Below are 19,748 nucleotides of genomic sequence, written 5' to 3'. Positions count from 1 at the left end.
GGGAGCCTGGATCCTGCAACGCTTCAAGTTGACTACTGAGGGAAACCAGCCACAGTGTCTGTTTTCTCGAGGCACCAAGCAAAACAAAATGCGATTGTGGTCTCGAGTCAACAACGATGCGGAAAAGCCACTTTGGTCCGGGGGGTGATGCTGAGTAAGCGCTCCACCGCCACCCGTGGACCCGTGGACTGCAAGGGGGTCTCTGTCCTTGACGATGTAAGAGTTTAACGATATTAGGAACGTTATGTGTAACAACTCACCGATTTATTTTGGCTGTGATGGCTCTTCAGATGTATACCAAGGCGTTACAAAATATACCCCTTGCAGACTTTTTTATGTATCACCAGGCATCGTACAGGCCCCTAAGGGGGCTTTAGATGATATTTTGGGGCTTCTTGGTAGACTACGCTGTGGCTATGCGCCAACCACCTGGACCATGTATACTACTTCAGATTTGCCTCATTTTTACATCGACGTGGCCGAGAATAAAGTTATGAAGAGGTCCGGGCCATATTTGGATGCGGCTTTCTAAGTTTCTTCTATGACATCCATGGATGTAAGCTCATGTTCAGGTGGAACATTCCACTCGATGTCTGCCCATACCTCCTTACGATTTTCCTTTAGTCAAAAGATTCTGCAAGAACTTTTGAAGTCCCGCATCGATTATTCCACTACAGGATGGGTAGTTCGTACTCATATGAGAGCTCGTGGTCAGATGAGGTGACATCAGTCATAAATAACCACGCAAAAAGCATAGACAAGCATGACGAGATACTTCACGAGCTGCGGTCGTGGTGCGAAAGATTGGGCAATGAAATCAGAGCTGTTAATGCGAGCACAACCCAAGGCAATAATACACAAAATGAAAGATTGAGCGTGTATCTTGAACCTCTTTCCAGAAAGGTTGACGGTTTTAACGCAGAGAACGGTCAACTGCGTGAAAATCTAGCCGCTCTTTCTGCGAAGATCGATCAGAATATTGCAGATATCAGTCACTGGAAAACAGAAGTTGAAGCTCTACCTGCCAAATTTCATGATGTCCTCGGCACAGAGGTCAATACTATGAATGCGAAGTACCAAGCGCTTTCTACAAAGGTTGATAATGGTTTCAACAACAGTCCACCAGCTATCAACCGGGGGCTTGCTATCGGGTTATCTCTTGGCCTCGGCATTCCTCTAACCATATCTCTGGTTTTCTTATGTGCCATGTGGATTCGTCGCAGGTATGATTTCCACAGGCTTTCTCTGAGAGAGACTGCTAACACACTACATTTCGTTAGATACCCATATATACCGCAACACATGAATAACGAGGAAGCTCAAAACTATATAAAAATACACAAAGCAACACGGCAAAGTAAGATCTTCGCGAATTCAAGTTACTTACAGTTATACCCTGACTGACGGACTTTATATCAGAAACACTCACCGAAAAGCTCTGCAAGCTTTTTGAAGCCCTTGGTTTCAAAAAGAAGCAGGCTGTTCCGGAGATCTATGTGATGGAAAACACACCCACGAAGTGATATTAACACAGCAGAAGATGGATATTTGGCTCAGAATGAAAGGTATCAATAAGTGCGTGGATTATGCGGACACATAATAAAACTAGGAGTGGATGACATTTTGCTCAGTTACTAGGTACTAATCGATCGCTTCTCGCCTCAATGTACTATGCTCTCAGCTTCAGCATATCATGTCTTTTACCTTTACGCCTTTTCATTTTCTAAAAAAATTTTAGTATGATCTATGTACTCACAGTTATCGCTCTGAGTCTAGTCAGATCGAAGTATTCAGAACACTAATTTCATCCTAAATTTGACAAAAGCTAGCAAATCCCAAAAAATGGAAGTCAACGTAGCCTAGCTGTTGGCCTTTCTATCGGGCTAGGGATTCCTCTCACCATCGCGTTGATAATATTGGCTGTAAGCTATGGCCATCGCAGGTATGTATCTGAACTGCACTTTTTCGTGGAACTTGTTGACAATAACTGTCTATTTAGACATCCAAGACTACCTAAGCCTGATGCTTGCGAAACTCAGAATACAGAAAACTGGCTCAATCTATACCACGCAACCCGTCCACGTATTAACCAGCTTCCTAGGCTTATTTTTTTCCTTTGATTGTTGACAAATTCCTTGCAAGTTCCTTTGCCGAGAAGCTCAGCAGTATCCTGGGGGCACTGAGGCTGATCAAGAAGCCAGTGATTCAGGAGGTTTATGTGATGGAGAACGGGACCAAGGTCTCGAAGTGATACTATGGTCACAGGAATTGAATACTTTGCTGGATAAAGGATAAACAGGTATGGATTCAAGGTGGGTGGGGTTTTATTTTTGATGTAGCCACTAGCTCACTACTCATATTCTTGCTATGCTCGACATGCCTGGTATATATTGTAAGCGCGTCGGTATTCTATAAGTATCGCGTACTAGTAAGCGCGCAGCTCCTGCTCTTGTTTTGATATTGGGTGGACATCATGCTCTATCTAGTATTTACCTGAAACTGGAGCATATTGTACTAGATAATCTGACCACTTAAGATGAGATCAAGGTCTCGGAATGACAAGACAGCCACACTTGAATCTATCTCTACACAAGGAACTGGCTAAGAAATCCTACGGCTAGTATTATATTTAATGGAATACAGCTGACTTATTACTATATAAAAGCTATGAATTTCAAAATAATTAACAATGCATTTCAACATTTGTTGTGGTACGTACTGTGTGTTAGTTATATATTTTCAAGGAATGCGGGTTGCTAAGGCATCAAGGCCACGAGTATCGGCCGAAATCCGACAAAAAGAAGGGACCGAATGGAAATTAATCAATAATACATGAAACTATTTTACCCAAATAAAACCGAAATCTGTATAGATAAAACTCCAAGTTAAAGGTCCGCAGTCAAGCGGTCAAGCTTCTCACACGTGGGACGTTTCATGGTCCGGAGATCGGACCCATCCTTCTCTGCGAATCGGGCTTATCGCCTACGCTGAATGGCCCATGGGTAGGTACTAAAGTTGACTAGAATGCACGTGGGGATCAATCTGGGAGTATAGGAAATATTGAAGTAGATAGCAATACAACATTTTCTCATTTGAATTGTCTGGGAACTGAGCTCGACAGGACGCGATTTATGGGAAATATATCCGAAACAGCAACGCATGGTGGGGAGATTTGAGCCGAAGATGAATCTACGGTGAGCAGAATAGCTTCGACCGCCAGTTTGAATGTTCAATAATAGTAACAGGTCTCCGTAGATTGCACAACATGTATCTATGTTGTAGATACGAACCCGGTTAATTGGATTGCGTCATGACCTTGGCTAGAACAAACTTCAATGCGCCAAGCGCGTACCTAGAGAGGGCCTCGTGTTTCTCAGTAAACATCTACATGATGGTACCTAGACCTTTCGAACCTGGGAGAGATGGACGGCCTTGTGTGCCAAATAACGTCGTCAGTCCCGCCTGAATTATAATGTTGCCGCCCGGAGAGATGATTCCATTACGGCTGCCTAAGAGATATCTCATCACACTCCCGTGAGGACCGTAAGTGCCGAGAATGACAGACCGCACTAAAATAAACCCTGTCTTATGTGAAGCTCGTTTTTTTTTCCGGAGTACATAGTGCACGAGCTTTGAAGCAAGGGCTATGGATGGGGCTATGGATGGAATGAGACTTTGGGTGGAGGAGACTTCCCCAAATAGGGCACACGGCCGAGCTACGCGGTGTCCACCGAGAGTAGGAAAAAGCAAAGTAAAATAGCGACACATTCCTTTTGGGTATTAGAAGTGATAATCATGAGGGGAAAGCAAGCTGACGAAAAAGGGCCAAAAAAAAAGAAAGGAGGCGATTATTAAAATGAGGCGAGTGATAGCGTGGGCAGACATGCAGATGCAGCTGAAAGTAAGTGTACTTTGTACTCCGTATTTGTAGTATGATTCAATGTTCAGGTTTGGGGTTTAGGGTAAAGTGGGGGATAGTGTTAATATGTTAGTATATTATTATCTATGGATACTCCAGATATTATGATTATATAACAAAATGAAGTCAATTAAGAGACATTAAAAGATGAAGCAAGAAACTCGAAGGTATACTCCGTCCAGAGTAAAGGGCCATGCGTCATAGTCTCGGGTCGCACATGACGAGAGCTCGGGACCGCCGGATTTGTTTTATTACTGTATTGTCATATAGATACCATTGGGGGCCATTCGGGCGGTTATGGAGGTCGATGAACCAGTAACGATGTGTATTAAAGTGTAATCTGATGTAATATCGCAGAAAAGGCGGCCTCAGCCAGCGGGGAGTAAGGCGGTCGCTCAGTCGGCAGCCAGTCAATCTCCTACAAAACTGCCCCATCCGCCCTTTTTTCTCGCCTTTCTTCCCTCTGCCTCTTCTCGTTGGTTGCCCGCCCTCTCCAGTTCATCCTCCAATCGCACAGTATCATCTCCCCCCTTTTTACATCATTATTGGTGAAACCCTGCCTTGCATAAGGTCATTCCTTCTCTATTGGTCTTGATATCATTCAAACTGGGGTAAGTTATATACAATTTGCTTTGAATACTGCATAACTGCAGTATTGTACTGCAATTGTACACTGATTTTTCTTCTTTTCTTTTGCTATTGCTTTTGCTTTTCTTTGTTTGAACTTATCTTTTTCATTTTGATATTCTCCTGGGTAAAACACACGTCACACGTCACAATTCACTTTTTGGTTCTTGTTTTATTCCCATTTTTTGACACATTTTGAACTACAATTGTATCCCTATATACCTCCTGTACTGCCTATACTGCCTGTACACTGCTTGTACGGTGTTACTGCCGGTACTCGTATACTTTGCGGAACTGCCCGGCTTGACCTCAGTGGCTCCGGTTGCCGCACAGAACCACCGCCTTCTCTCTCGTTGGCACGATTCCCTCGATCTCCCCCTCTCTCCCCTCTGGTCAAATCATCTTCTACCCTGGGATCCCTTGATTGCTTGGGATTGGAAAGTCACCTTATACCCCGGACATTATCCTTTCTATTTCTGCCGTGCCTATTAAGGTAATCGCTAAGCTCCAATCCCACGTTGCGCGCGCTTTTGCTTATCTCGTGGCAAAACAACGCGTGCTAAACCAAAACACACTTCCTCATTTTTGTTGACCTATCCTTGCTATTCCCTCTATCATTGGCTCTTCTGATTTTACCTATGCGCGCGATTGTGTTTCATGTTTCTTTTCGTCCAATCTGCACGCGTCCCTAGCATTTACATCTTCCCTCGTGGGTATCCAGTCACATCTAACACATACCATATAGTCGCGCAAACTGATTGCCTTGGCTTCGGCCGGTTTCAACTACTCAAATATTCACTTTGTCTGCTCTGCAGAATTCGATCGACAAGGTAGGTTTCCAGCTGCAGCTCAACTCCCGCCTTGCCAACGCATACATTCTCTCCCCTCTCAACCCTGACCGGTCTAACCCGCCCCGGATTTCCAAACCCCCCTCCACTTGAACACTCTGTATTGACAGCGCATTGGTTGTCGATTCATTGCCATGATTGGCTAAGATGTTAAAATGCTAATTCTGGCCCATAGTGTATTGGTGCGTGGAGCCTTAGTGAGGCGCATTCTGACATCAACGCCCAGGCGTTATCTGTCGCAAGTCGAGGCTGTTAGCACCGCCCGATTCTACGCTGGACGTGACAGAGCAAATCTCGGAATTGCGTGAATGAGGTATCCTGCCGACCGTGCTTGAAATATACTGCGTAGTCTCCACACCTGCTATCATCAGGTCTGTTCTGACTTGACAACGCATCAAGCCGACATCTAGTTGAGGGACCCCGGCACCGCTGCATCACAGCCCAACCACGTTACACCCGACTGTGGGCGTAAACAACTTTGCACAAAAGAGCCAAAACCCTCCGCAAGCCATTCGACATTATTCTTGACAAACAAGAGGTCTGTTGACGAAACACAAAACAATATTGGCTCATAACGCGCCTGCAATTTAAGGTACGTGCCTGGTTCCGGTTCTGTTCATTTAGTTCCCCATACCCCCACCCGCCAATCCAGTGACCGCTCGGTGATGCGCTCTGCTGACGCGACGCCCCGAACCTGCAGACTATTCGTCAAATCATCAGTCGCCTACCCTAGCACCTGTGGTGAATCTTGTGCCCCCATTGCGCGCGCGCTGCGATATCGCTTTATTACATCTACCAAACAAACGTCGCCGTCTACTTTAACATATTTGGACCTACCACCCCAAAGGGTCTGATTGGCGATCTCAGTTTATCAAGTCGCCACTTTCAGATCGATCCACTGAATCGGCGCCGTGCCCTGTAGTGTGACAAGATCCACTATCACAACTCGCAAGTATGGAGTACCCTCCTCAATATCAACAAGCCCATGGGCAACATCCACATGCTCCCTCTCACATCCCTGGTCCTTATCAAACGGGGCCACCAAACGCCGGTCCTCCTGTTGGGTCGATGGCCTCGCCCACCAACGCCCAGGCACCCATCCAACCTCACTCCACCCACCAATCCTCTCCCATCGTTCCGTCGCAACCTCACTATCAACAAGCACAGAATGGGCCCGGAGGTGTTCACCAACAAATGAACTTTCCCCAAGGATATGGTGTCCCCGCGCCCATGGCTCAGGGCTACGGCATCTCGCCCACGCAGGCTGCCGCGATGGCCACTGCAGCTGCCTCCGGGCAGTTCTACCCCCTTCACCAGGACTCCATGGCCGGCCAGATGCCTCAGGGCTCCCGGGCCTCACCACGCATGGCGAGCATGCAGATGAAGCAGGACCGTGACCCCCGATCGCCACCACAGATGCAAAACCAGATGCCTCCGATGGGATCGCAGGTTCAGATGCCGCCAAATCAGCAACTTTCCCAACGTCGCATGAGCCATGTCGGTAGCCCCAACGTCCAGACCGCACAGCCCGTCATGAGCCACGTTGGCCGGGCCCCTATCGCTGCTCCACTTCCCCAGGCTCCCGTACAACAGAACCAGCCCTCACCCGACATGGTACCTGGCGGCAATCAAGAAGAGTCGCCACTGTATGTGAATGCCAAGCAGTTCCACAGGATTCTGAAGCGTCGTGTTGCGCGACAAAAGCTCGAGGAGCAGCTACGTTTGACATCGAAGGGTCGCAAGCCTTATCTGCACGAGTCACGACACAATCATGCCATGCGAAGACCGCGTGGCCCTGGTGGACGTTTCCTGACTGCAGATGAAGTGGCCGCTATGGAGAAACGAGAAGAGGTCACGGGTCAGCCTGTCACCTTCGAGGATCTTAGCAAGCCTTTGCCAACTGAGAATGGTGGCGGGCAAAAGCGCAAGTCAAGTGAAGTCCACGGCGATGGCTCGAACTCTTCCAAGAAAACGAAGGTCAATGCCAGCGCCGATGGAAGCGAGGGGGACTCCGCCGAGGCCTCGGATGAGGACGGCTAAACGCCCTCGTTTTCACCCACAGGACTGTGAACACCATACCACGCCCTGCTGAGGTGATTTGCGGTATTGAATTTTCTTTGTTTTTCTTTTGTCGTCACGGCTTTATGGATGGATGTCTTGGACCTTTTCTCTAGCGAGCGATGTGTATGGATCCCCCCTTTCTATGCTCTATGCCCCATTTGATGTGCTTTTGTCTGATATGCTCTTGTGTTATGTGTTTTTGTCTGATGTGCTTTTGTTTTGGACTCTCTTACCCCCATTTGCCCCTGATGTCTGTTTATATTCGCTATGCTGGGACGATTTATTTCTTCTTCATTCCCCCTCTTGCCTATTTTATATCCTCGATCCTCTTCCTCAATGGTGACTCCCCCAGTTTGCGGGAGATACCTTGTACAAGAATGACCGTTTCAAGCATCTACACTTTCACCCTTGGAAGTGATACGTGAGACTGGAGAGATAGCATGCTCTGCTTTACTCTGCCTCCAAATTGTCTTGCCTGCTAGCCCTCATATTGCATGTAGGGGTTTAAGGGCATTACATGGTTATGCTTGATATGCCACTTCATAATCTTCAGCAGTTAGCAATTGGCTAAATATTCCATCTCCACTCGGATGTGCTATCTCCATCTTTCTGTTCCAATGCTTATATCCACTCTCATGTTTCTATTATGAATATGCTTCTGGCAATCTCTTTCATCTTCCCTTATTACATCCCCCATTTCCTACTCTTCCTCCTTTCATTCTGCTTCGGTGTCTCGTGTTGCGGGTTTATGGGTCTCCGGCTGCGAATTTTAGAGAGGGTCTCCATCACTGGAAAAACAGATCGGGATATCGGTTTTCGAAAGACTGGTTTGTGTTATGAATATCATTTGAATTTTATAGTATTATTGTTTTGTTTTCCTTTTTTTCCTTGGGTCTTTTTGTGTTTCGGATAGGATTTGGCAAGGCGATGCAGGGAACGGATGGAAATTGGATTGTAGATTTTGAAACTATGGATATATTGTGCAGATACTTATACATGCACTTGTGTTGTCGTGTTTTGATCCTCATTGGGATGTCTGTATTGTAGGATTTAGGAAATTGGTATCTCTGTACAAGGGAGATTTTGGATGATAGTAGGCTATGAGTGCGCATGCAATCCCTTACCTGTGATACGACCCTACCTACCATGAATTGGCTTTTGTCGAATAAGATGTATTGATCGTCACTGGCGCATATGTATAACATATGATGCTGAGTGGACATGACTATGTGGGTCAGGGCACTTCGGCAGAGGAACAAATGAAGATTAACCCTATAGACCCTCGCGAGATCGTGTATGATTGAGCAGGCATTGCATGGATCTACAGGTCTAGCGATGGCTAAGCAGCTTGGTCAAGTTTGGTTTTTGTTGTTGGCTATCTCGTTACCTGATGTCCATTCCATCGTTTTCTGGCTATTAACAAGGTAACTCACTGAGTCGAGATATAGGAGAGTGCTGCTTGATATGGATTTTAACTTGTCTTGCTCAAAATCTTACACTCTCCACACTAATCTTTTTATATTCAAGCACAGGCACGCTCTTCTGTTTCGCCAAACTCTAGTCTTTGTCACGACAGGGAAGTAGAGAGATAGAAGATGCGACAAAAAGGGGTATATGGGGCCAAGAGAGAAACACATGGGAAAAAAACAATTGCAAGAGGTATATGAGAGCAGCGCCCATGTGGAAATCAGAAGTGCTGAGATTCTTGCTTCCACCTGACAAAGTTGGGTGTAGTCTTAGACTGTAACATGCGACGAAGAAAATGAGGAAATTAATTTCGTCCTGTAGGTGCTCTGGGGGTAAATGGTGAAGCTTTTTGTGTTGCTTCAACATCTTGCCCTTCGATGTCAATCGTTTAGGTCCCGTGGAACCAGGGAAAATTCTAATCGAACATAGTAGTGAGAACAAACGTCTAGTGTAAGATACATCGACAACAAGATCTGGGGGGCACAAAATCATGATTGAGTCAGATGTGCAGTGTCGATAGGAATCTGCATAGCCATGAAATGCACCTGGTCATCGAACCATGCATATATCAACTTTGACACCGGCTACCAGCAACAGACACATTCATAACATCGCTGAATAAACACTGGAAATGCATTCTGCAGTTGCCAGCTATCATACAGCTTCCCAATCCATGGCATCGACCATGAAACCCCAGTCCGCCTCAGAGTTTGCCCCCTCTCCAGTGGCCTCATCCGGACGGATGCACTTGTCGACATGCTCCTTTGCCCGAACATATGATTCCTCTAGACCACCAAAGATATCCGAGATGATGCCCTCAAAGTCAAAGCTTGCAAGCGTCACGATGTCTTTTCTTTCGCCTTGTTTCTCTCTCTCTTCCGTAGTTAGATCGGCAGTTTTCCACCTATTTCGCAGCTCCTTGGCCTTTTGTAATTGCAAATAAACAGTACCACCGCCTAGAACTGGGGATAGTGGGGTTGATTGCTCCCGCAATGCCTCTAGCACATTGGCATGGTATCGATGAATACCGACCGGCCGACCGATGCCGTTCCCATTATCTGGTGGCCCCCGAGGCGATGATGTGACCGAAATATTGAATACCGCCAGTAAATGGACAATTGCACGTTCAAGTAAAGCATAATATTCATGGAAATCGATCTTGAACATTATTTCGGCATGCGCGACATCATCTGCCGATACGACATCGCTCATTTCCAGAGTCGCAAGGCGGTATCCTTCAGCTAGAAATGGGAGTTTCCATCTCAGTCTGGCGACAATTTTCATAAAACGAGCCAATTCCTCGGCTGGCGGCAGCAAACGGCCATCTTGGGATGTGATAGTCGCCGGGCGGATGCTGCTGTTACCACCGGGATTGGGGTTATTGGAGGGCCATGGCCGAGCATTCTGACTCGCCGGGTATCGTTGTTTCCCCCCAGATCCGGGTGCCCAGCGAGAGTTGAATAGACCTGACATAGTCGTTCGATCGTGGGTAAAATGTGGCGTGTTGGTGTGATTTGGTGGGCGTGGTGATCCTGGTAAACCAATCAGCGGTCAGCATTGGTCTATCAATATTGTGCTTTGTGTAAGACCTGTGGGAAAATTTGAGTTCTCACAACGGTGTTTCCTTTTTCTTGCTTACCTTTGGACGTGTCATCTGTCAAGAATGAGGGAATTTATACTTATACATAGTATATATTACCGCATTGTGTCTCCTGTCAACGCTTTTTCCCATTCTTGTTGAGCATTGAGATCGGTGCAGTTCAACATGTGATTGGCTACCACACTCAAAATCCCTATACAACTGTGTTTTCTATCGAAACCGTTAAGTAGTATGTCGGTTGACTGATGAGGGGGCGTTGACACCGGTGAAACTGACCTTCTTTGTTTGGTAACGACTAAGCCAATAGGCCCTGAGTCTCTAAAACGCATATTCTTCCAATATTGAAAGTCTCAGGATTTGTTTTCCAAAATTAGCTTCGCTATAAAGAATACAAGCCCTTGGCCAATCTATAACGAGAAGTCTGGGGATTGCTTAGAACCATAACAGAAGTGGCTTTTTTGATATATTGACATCGCAATGGGGCTCTTTACATAGACTAGTCCGTATATAATATGTCCAGACACAATCCCCAAAGAACAAGCCAAAAAAAGTGCCATATTTTGATTACTCCGTACCCTAGGAACCCATGTATGGATGTATCACTTCGTTTGCCGGCGCTAGTTATGTAGTCAAGCGGAAAGTGACCTGGCGACTGACATGAATGATTGAGGGGGCTTAGAGAAGCTAAAAAGGCTGATAGGCCATTGATTGGATATAAGTCGCACAACACCGAAGCAGTCTTCCATGAACTGAATTATCGATCCGCGAAGTAAATCATCGACACGATTGAAATATCCGGGCCTCCTGGTTGTTACGGGATGTTATACTTCGTTCGTATTGGGGTCTAACGCGAACTCACGTTTCTTTTCCATTTGAGTCAACCTCTCTTCTCCTTTCCTCTTCTCATTTTATTCCGGACTTAATAAATTATAGAGTCGACTTGCCAAGTTAGGGCAGATAATTGTCATTCGGCCTTGTTCCTGATAATCCGCCAATCAGCGGATGTCAGTCATCCCCGTGCCGCTATACCCTTTTCGGCTAAGCGCCCAGCTCTCTCCAGCTTCGTCCGCCTCCTCGGCCTCTTCCCTTTATCGCCAACTGTCGCGTTTCGCTCGAGGCTTCTTGTAGGTGGCCCTCTTCTTTCTCCAATTCGCTTTCTGTTCATTCTTTGGCTTTGTCCCTTGCCCTTTCTCTTTCTATCAGTCTCTCCTCTGACCCTGCTTTTCCATTCCCCTGCTTCATCTTCTTTTCTTCCTAAGCCGTGGCGCCAGCTGCGCATTGCTGGATACTGTGGGCTATGACTCCGTATATGCATAACAGCATTGGCTCTTGCCAGCAGCCTTCTTCATAACTTCTCTTTGCTATCCGAAATCACCTGCTGCAAACATGTTCCAACCCCTGCCAAGTTCCGGGGCCAACATGTCGCCAGCAGCAGTGTGTTCTTGTCTCTCTATTTTCCCTAAACCCCTGCCTCTGTTATTCATCGTGAACTTCCCAGCCGCCACCGTCGCTATTTCGCTCTATGAAGTTGCTTGGTCTGATGTTGACGATACCAAATCTTAGCTCACCCTGCGGTTCCCGACTCCCTGATCGATCAACGCAGACTGTTCCGCTGCACTTTATCCACCTGGGCTGAGTCCTTGGATATATCGATATCTTGATCGCAGCGAAGAGAATATACCAATCAGAAGGTTTAGAACAATGGATTCCTACGATGGTTATGGATCTCCCGGAAGGAGCCGCGAGTCAGATTCTTTTACGGGACGAGCCACGGGGGAATCATACAGACGTCGGTCGCCCGGTAAGTTGATCATCGAATATTAATATAGAGAGATGGCCGAAATTGACTCTTGACCAGCCTCTCAAGATCGACGACGTGCACGCCCGCGCTCCCGCTCGCCCGTGATTGACCGGTATGAGCCTTCGGAGCGTCGTTCTCACCGCGAGGACTTTTACAACAACTCTCGGGAGCATGCTGCCCGAGAGCGCGAGGACCGCCGACGTGCCCCCTCGCCAACTGTGGCAAACATCGACCGCTATGTGCCCGGACAAGACAGCAGTGGTGGTGGCAAGCGCCCCATTCCGACCAACCCCATGCCCAACCCTCTTACACTTGATTTCCAAGTCGGATTCAATTGGTTCGCTGAGTGGTGGAGATTGGAGGAATCCGTGAATGAGGAGAAAGAGCGCGCCAAGAACGGTGGTCGTCGCGTCAAGGGCGAACGCGAAGCACGCGAAGATCGTGAAAAGGAACGCGCGCAAATCCAGGCAGCTTATGACACATACAAGGTTGATCTGCAAATTCGACTGGCTAGGCTGTTCGTCCAGCAGCACCGGAACGAGGAATGGTTCAAAGAACGCTATGTTCCTGAAGTCAGAGATCCTCTTCGTACCCGCCTCATGGAGGTTCGACAAGGTGCATACGAACAATGGGAGCATGATATTGATAACAACCTTTTCAGGGACTTTACCCTTGAAGGCATATACAAGAGCGATAGCGATGGTGCCGGCGGTGTGGTTGAAAAGGAGGAAGGCGAGACCACCGCTACCGCCGAGACCATGGGAGTACTTGACCTACTTCCAGTCCGTGGCGGAGACCTTCGTGATGAAGCTCTTGCCCAGCCTGCACTCCTTATAAAAACCCTTGCACCAAACGTCAGCCGCAGCAAGATCGAGGAGTTCTGCAAGGAGCATCTCGGCGAGGAAGATGGAGGTTTCAAGGGCCTCAGCCTGAGTGATCCGAACCCCTCCAAGAAGTTCCATCGCATGGGATGGATCATGCTGCATCCTTCAGCAAACACCAGCACAGTGGAGCGCGGAGATGGACGCGATGAAGAATTTGAAAATATGGACCAAGATGGAGGTGCCAACGGTGGTGTCACAACTAGCCCTGCCGAGAAAGCTCTCGAGGCTGTTAATGACAAGACTATCCATGATGCCGTCCATGGTGACTTTGTTTGCCACGTCGGAGTCCATGTTCCCCCTGCCCAGCCGCGCAAGAAGGCTCTCTGGGATCTCTTCTCTGCACCTGAGCGAATTGATCGTGATCTCGAGCTGGCCAAACGTTTGACTTCCAAGTTGGACTCTGAGATGAATGTCACCGTGGATGGTTTCACTAAGATCGAGGAGTATGTTGATGACCTGCGCGGCAAGGGAGAGCTCCAGCCCCCTGCTACGGGACCAGTTAGTGCGAAGAAGCAGAGAAATGGATATAGCGATGAAGGGGACGAAGGGGAGATTGAAGAAGGGGAAGAGAAGGAAATTCCCGAAGAAGAAGACGTCGATGATGAGGAACTTGCAGTTAAGAAGAAGAAGCTGGACTTGGTAGTTGAATACCTGCGCCGGGTCTACAATTTCTGCTTCTTCTGTGTCTTTGAAAGTGACTCGGTCCATGAGCTTGGCCGCAAGTGCCCTGGTGGACACCTTCGTCGTCCACGTACCGGACTTTCCAGCCAGGCCAAGGAAGTGGCCCGAGCTAGTGCTCTTGGCCAGCCGTTCCCGGCCAAGAAGAAGGAACCTAGCGAGGAGGGTGAAGACCTATCTTCGCCTATCCAGGAAAAGCGCGGACAGCGCCATGGTTCCAAGTCTGAGCAGCAACTGCAACGTGCTTTTAACTGGGTGAAGACCTTTGAAGACAAGTTGCTCCAGGTCCTGGAGCCGGAGAATGTCGATCTTAGCAAGCTCGGCGGTAAGCCCGTTGACCAGGCGATTGAGGATGAACTTTTGAAGTATATGAAGCAAGAAGACGACTCCAAGTACCGGTGCAAGGCGCCTGAATGTACCAAGCTTTTCAAGGCCGAAGCATTCTGGCGCAAGCACGTCGAAAAGCGCCATGGAGAGTGGTTTGAGGGAATCAAGAACGATGTAAGTGTGCAAACCATCCAACAAGAACTCCTAGTATTAACAATTATAACAGCTTGCATTAGTGAATGCCTATGTCTTGGACCCAGCACGCATTGCCCCATCCCGATCCGATGCTAACAGCAACGGTCACTTCCCCCTTGGCTCCGGACAAGGCCACACCGGCACTCCTCGTGGATTCAGCCTTGCCAGTTTGCCCTACGCCCCCAATGGAAACATGCCTACCTTCCCCCTAAATGGAGTCCCCGGCATGATGGGTGCACACGCAGGCGGTTGGAGTGGAAACGCGATGGGACACGACGGCGGTCTGCATCAACCCGGACCTATGCGCCGCGGCCAGAACCGCAACAACCGACCCGGTCCGTACGACCGTCGTCGATTCAACGGCAACGGCCGACTAAGCCCTCCTCGCGGCATGCCAGGCATGTATGGTGGTGGTCGCCTCCCACCCCCTGGTGTCAGTGTTCCAGCTGGCCACCCTGCAGCTAGCATGGCCGCTGGCAACCCCTTCCCAGACTCTTCCAGCGGAGGTCCTATGGCGCCGCGCGAAGCCGTCCAGGGTCGCAGCCTGAAAAGCTACGAGGATCTGGATGCAGTCGACGCATCTGGCAGTGGTGAATTGCAGTACTAGTTGCATCTGCTGATTCGATCACAATTTCTCTCTCTGTTTTCTCTTATTCTTTTTTTTTTTCTTTCTTTCCTCCAATTGGCGACCTGGCGCATCGGAGGGACCGTCGGAGAATCGCTGACTCCAACTTGCTCATTTATTGAATCCAATCATTTCCATTGATCTCTGCGCGCGAAAACATGGCTTCTATCTTTTTTTATTTCCCTTGCTGTTTATCATCATCCCCAACGGAATTTCTTTTTCTTCATCTTTTCCAGCATGTACAATAACCCTTCTATCAAAATATCAAATTGAAGACTCAAAAAGTATCAAATGACATTATTGCAATGCAATGCGTAAGGGGGTATCGATGTTATAAGTTTACAATTCCCAACTAAATATTCAAGACGCCCTCCCCAATCCCCAAATTTCCAGACCAAACACACTTCCTAACCAATCACCGTGTCCTACGGCATCTGAATAACAACCTCCTCGCGCGAATCCCGCCACTGAACACCCATCCCACGAATCTGCCGCTCACTAGCCAAGAATAGCAAAAGGTAGACGTGCATAGCGACCTCACCCCACGCATAGACTTTGAGAGAGACGTGCGTGTCACGCGAGAGGGTTGACGGAGCTGGCGCCGCAGCTTCGAGAATGCACCAGACGCCCCATCCTGCACGACCGTCCTTGCCTACGAAGTCCGAAAGGAAAGACCAGAAGGCGTGGAAGAGCGGGGAGGGCCAGGTTTGTGTGTTCTCTTCTAGCTTTGGGTTTGGGTTTGGGGTTGGCTTTGTAGTTGAAGTTTGAATGTGATTAGTGGTTTCAGACTTGGGGTTTGAGTCTGGATCGGGAAGAAGATCGGGTGAATCTCGGTCTCGGTTTTGAGGATTCTCGATAGCGAGGTGCACGAGCCAGTAGCCTCTTTCTAGGGGGTCTAGGGGGCGGGTTTGAGTGGATGGTTTGTATGTTCGTACTGGCTTTAGACGCTCTGCGAGCATGGATAGGGTTGGAGTTATGTGGGTAGTGAAAGGGGCAGTGGAGATTGGGGGTCTTGGGGGGTGGATTTCTAGAGGGAGAGTGGATAGATTGATGTGATTAGGGGTTGGGGTTGGGGTGTTGGTCGGCATGTGATGTGAGGGAGTGGTAGGGTGAGCCATGGAGCCATCTGGACCCTTTCCCGGATCTGAGCTGGCTATTTCGATGGGGGTTTGTGGGAAACCAGTGGGGGGACCATGGTGCTGGTTCTCGATGGGGATAACCCTGTGAGATCCAGCGGGCTGGTCCGTTGCACAGTCGTCTGCAATTAAACCTGCTTGAGCTGGATCGAGCTCGATCGGGGCAGTGCGACGTCTTTTGGGAGGTGGAGCGAGCTGCGATGGAGACGATAGTTCTGCACGAGATTGCTCGGCGCGGACTAGTTCGGCGATCCCGGGTTGGGAGTCTGGGATGACGCTAATGAGACTCTCTAGGGAGTCAGGATGATTTGAGATGATGTGCTTGCGTGGAGCCGATCCATCTTTCTCAGGGAGCAAGCGATCATCCGAGGATAAGGTCGCGTATGCGGGCCGGAGCGCCTCCCGCAATATTGGCGAAGCCTCGTGTTGAGTCGTCGAGAGCACCGGGGACTGCACGGCGGCACCGGCGGAGAAGGGATACATGTTGTCTGCATCGGTGAGAGTTGAAGATTCGTTTTCCTCCATCAGTGGCTGGCGTGAGACACACTGAAACTCTAGGATAGCGGCAACTTGGGCCCTATATCGTGCATCATCTTGTGCGGTGCTCGCAGCGGCGATGTGCACTAGGATCTCGTGAGACTCAGGGATCGAGCCGGGGACCTGGATCATCTTTCCGTTTTTATTGGACTGCCCATTGTGATATTCGATACGCTAGTGGGATCAGGGCAGACGACCGGGGATCATAGTATTTGTCAATGGTGAGGATATCCCCGATCTCGATAATATATGGGAGAGACTATTGGATGTGACTTGGGAGGTCTCCAGAGCCGGACGAAATGATTGGTCAGCCCACTCGACTGATCACACTAAACATCGGCACGTACCTGGTACCTGTGCGGTACCTGTTCTGTAGTGCTGGAATGGCTGTGGCAAGTGGTACCGCTCATGTACCTTGAGTCCTCATGACTCTATTAACGCGCCGAGTATGTAAAGTGTTGGTTATTTCCCCTCTGTTTCAGTCTATTTCAGTCTATTTCAGACTATTTATCGTGCCTTCATACCAGGTTATCCCCAGTTCAACTAATTTCCACCTACTCCGTATTCTGGGTCTATTTACTTACAAGTCACGTCTCACGACCGTTTGATTATGTTCTTTAGTGCAGTGGAGCCCTAAGACAGATCGAACGCCTTAATATTATTTTTCTATTTGCATAAAATCTGTTAATACGAACAGAGAGAAAAGAAATTATAAAAATAAAATCAAATGACCTAAGAAAAGGAGTTGTACAAAAATCGGCCTTATCCACTTCGTCTTTATAACTTGAACTCTCCAATCTCCAAACTCCAGACTTCCCCAGGGCTCCATACCTTCTCGCATTCCCAGACTTAACCTTCTCCCTTGCCTCTCCCGTCCCGCAAAACTCTTCTAATGGCTGTCAGTGGTGGGGTTTACCCAATGGATCATGCCATGGGGTATTCTGGTGAGTGCATCTCTTTAGGCTTTCCTTTCCATATCTGCTTGGGTTTCGCGATCGGGGGATATCCAGCATCCAACTCTACAACGTACAAAACGTACAAATCGCCATAAGTTGGAATGCACGAGTGCAATTGACTCTGGTCTTTCGATCGCAGTTGGCGCTGGCAAACCTGGTGAACTAGGTGAAGGCTGAGGCCCGGGAATTACAGCGGGTTTCCCCGGTTCTCGCCATCCCGGAAGCTATCCAGAGCTGACCCCTCGCTCCCCGACCACCCCAAGATTTCCACAACCACAAGCAGATATCCACTGTTTTATCGCATTTCTATGGTCGTTGCTGATATTGTGGCGCCAATGTCTCTCCGGCTCGGCCCACGGCCCCGGAGTGCACGGTGCAGGACATGGTAGAAGAACCACAGACCCCATCGAACAAAGGCTTCGGAGCCGAAATATTCAAGATTTTTGGAGGAGGCGGCAGTGGCAGCGCCCCTAGTGCTAATGCGCCGAAGAAGACCACGCGAGGTGAGTGATTTAACTCTAGTGGCTCAATCGGACCACAACTAAGCCTTTCTAGATGGTCAACAACCCAAACGTCGCGGCCCCAAGCCGGATAGCAAGCCTGCACTCACCAGACGGCAGGAACTGAACCGTCAGGCCCAGAGGTACACAACCCGCGGATACAATAACCATCGGGCAGGACTGATCCACACAGGACACATCGCGAGCGAAAGGAACAATACATGAGAGCACTGGAGACTGAGGTATCGCGGTTACGGGAAGCCTACACCACCGAAATCGCAGAGGCCAACACATCAATTCAACAACACAAAGAGATGATGCATTCGATACGAGAGGAGAACGAACTCCTGAAGGAAATCCTCGCAGCGAACGGAATTCAATACGAAGCAGATCTGGAGCGTCGCCGGGCGGAGCGTCCACCAATGATGCCCTTCCACCCGGGCCCTGGCACTGTCACTGGCAGCAGCACTGCATCGCAGAGTGCCCCTCTTGCCCACTCTGCCAGCAACCACAACACAACCCCTCCAACGACGATCTCATCCGGCATGAGCCCCCGCGCCAATGGCATGGATCACTCCGAGGTCGCGCCCGCGATTGGATATGCCTCCCACCAGCAAGTATACCACGCGGGTGTAGGCGAGCATTCGATGAGCATGGATCATTCGTCATGTCTACCCGTTGATACTATGCAGCCTATGCCAGCTGCGCGGGGAGGTGTCTTTGAGACAGATCCCCAATTGCAGGTTGACTTTATCCTAACGTGAGGCTCATTATGACCCAATAGCAAATATCGAATCTAACGAATACATCCCTACAGACTCGAAGGTCCCTGCCGCGAACACACGGACTACCTCTGTCGACGGTCGGTCACAGAAGCTGACGACGAAGACATGCCGTTTTCCGGACACGCCTTGATGGCAACATGCCCACCGCCTAGCTACATTGCGAAAACAACACACGAACAACCATACCCGCACAAGGCACCGGATCTTCCACACGCAAACCTCAGCACACTCCTCAACCTCAGTCGACAGCTCGTGACAGAAGGACAAATCACGCCCATCATGGCGCTGCAATGTCTCAAGAACCACGAGCTGTACACAACGCTGCGACGCGACGACATCAAGATCATTATGGACACGCTCAACACCAAGGTCCGCTGCTACGGCTTCGGCGCTGTGGTCGAGGATTTCGAGTTGATAGATTGTCTGAGCAGTGTGCTCGGCACCAAGGTCGATCTCAGTATGTCCGGCACAGCCGATGACTCGATGTATGGTTGAGTAGAGTCGAACGCAACGAAAATGATTATGATTTGATGTCTGGAAAATCCTGTCTTTTTTGTCTGTGTTGGCTACTGCCACGGAGTGACTCGGCGCCTTTGCTTGCTGCCTGCCTTTCGGTTTTGATTGTGCTTGTGAACTATTTCTTTTTCGATTCTTTTTCGATTCTTTACTATCCTTTTTTGGTTTCCTTTGTCTTTGTCTGAGATACTCCCGTTGAGAGGGTTGTATATAAGTGAAAATCACCACAGGTACAGATGATATGGTACCTGGAAAATATATTCCCTTTCTTTTTCGTTGCTCTCTG

The 19,748-nt window shown here is 48.8% G+C and overlaps 6 protein-coding genes across 6 annotated transcripts; 4 read left to right on the top strand and 2 right to left on the bottom strand.

Moving 5' to 3' along the window:
• Positions 1-678: 678 nt before the first annotated feature.
• PEX2_067520 (uncharacterized protein) lies at positions 679-1,523 on the top strand (the record flags this gene model as incomplete). The annotated part of the gene is made up of 3 exons (XM_016744023.1): positions 679-1,223; positions 1,281-1,357; positions 1,420-1,523. The coding sequence occupies 3 exons, from the start codon at positions 679-681 to the stop codon at positions 1,521-1,523; spliced, it is 726 nt and encodes a 241-aa protein (XP_016599736.1).
• A 4,825-nt stretch (positions 1,524-6,348) lies between these two features.
• On the top strand, positions 6,349-7,434 carry hapB (CCAAT-binding transcription factor subunit HAPB; the record flags this gene model as incomplete). The annotated part of the gene is made up of 1 exon (XM_016744022.1): positions 6,349-7,434. One exon carries the CDS (start codon positions 6,349-6,351, stop codon positions 7,432-7,434), a length of 1,086 nt encoding a protein of 361 aa, XP_016599735.1.
• Positions 7,435-9,576: 2,142 nt separating this feature from the next.
• PEX2_067500 (uncharacterized protein) lies at positions 9,577-10,395 on the bottom strand (the record flags this gene model as incomplete). Its single annotated transcript, XM_016744021.1, has 1 exon — positions 9,577-10,395. The coding sequence occupies one exon, from the start codon at positions 10,393-10,395 to the stop codon at positions 9,577-9,579; it is 819 nt and encodes a 272-aa protein (XP_016599734.1).
• A 1,828-nt stretch (positions 10,396-12,223) lies between these two features.
• On the top strand, positions 12,224-15,014 carry PEX2_067490 (putative arsenite resistance protein Ars2; the record flags this gene model as incomplete). Its single annotated transcript, XM_016744020.1, has 3 exons — positions 12,224-12,323; positions 12,381-14,386; positions 14,439-15,014. The coding sequence occupies 3 exons, from the start codon at positions 12,224-12,226 to the stop codon at positions 15,012-15,014; spliced, it is 2,682 nt and encodes an 893-aa protein (XP_016599733.1).
• Positions 15,015-15,457: 443 nt separating this feature from the next.
• PEX2_067480 (uncharacterized protein) lies at positions 15,458-16,837 on the bottom strand (the record flags this gene model as incomplete). Its single annotated transcript, XM_016744019.1, has 1 exon — positions 15,458-16,837. The coding sequence occupies one exon, from the start codon at positions 16,835-16,837 to the stop codon at positions 15,458-15,460; it is 1,380 nt and encodes a 459-aa protein (XP_016599732.1).
• A 1,206-nt stretch (positions 16,838-18,043) lies between these two features.
• On the top strand, positions 18,044-19,441 carry flbB (the record flags this gene model as incomplete). Its single annotated transcript, XM_016744018.1, has 4 exons — positions 18,044-18,164; positions 18,217-18,304; positions 18,355-18,921; positions 18,979-19,441. The coding sequence occupies 4 exons, from the start codon at positions 18,044-18,046 to the stop codon at positions 19,439-19,441; spliced, it is 1,239 nt and encodes a 412-aa protein (XP_016599731.1).
• Positions 19,442-19,748: the final 307 nt, after the last annotated feature.

The sequence above is a fragment of the Penicillium expansum genome (genome assembly GCF_000769745.1).
Source record: "Penicillium expansum strain MD-8 chromosome Unknown contig224, whole genome shotgun sequence".
Classification (NCBI taxonomy): domain Eukaryota; kingdom Fungi; phylum Ascomycota; class Eurotiomycetes; order Eurotiales; family Aspergillaceae; genus Penicillium; species Penicillium expansum.
The sequence above is the reverse complement of the archived record's forward strand: the minus strand, read 5'-3'. Positions and strand labels throughout refer to the sequence as shown.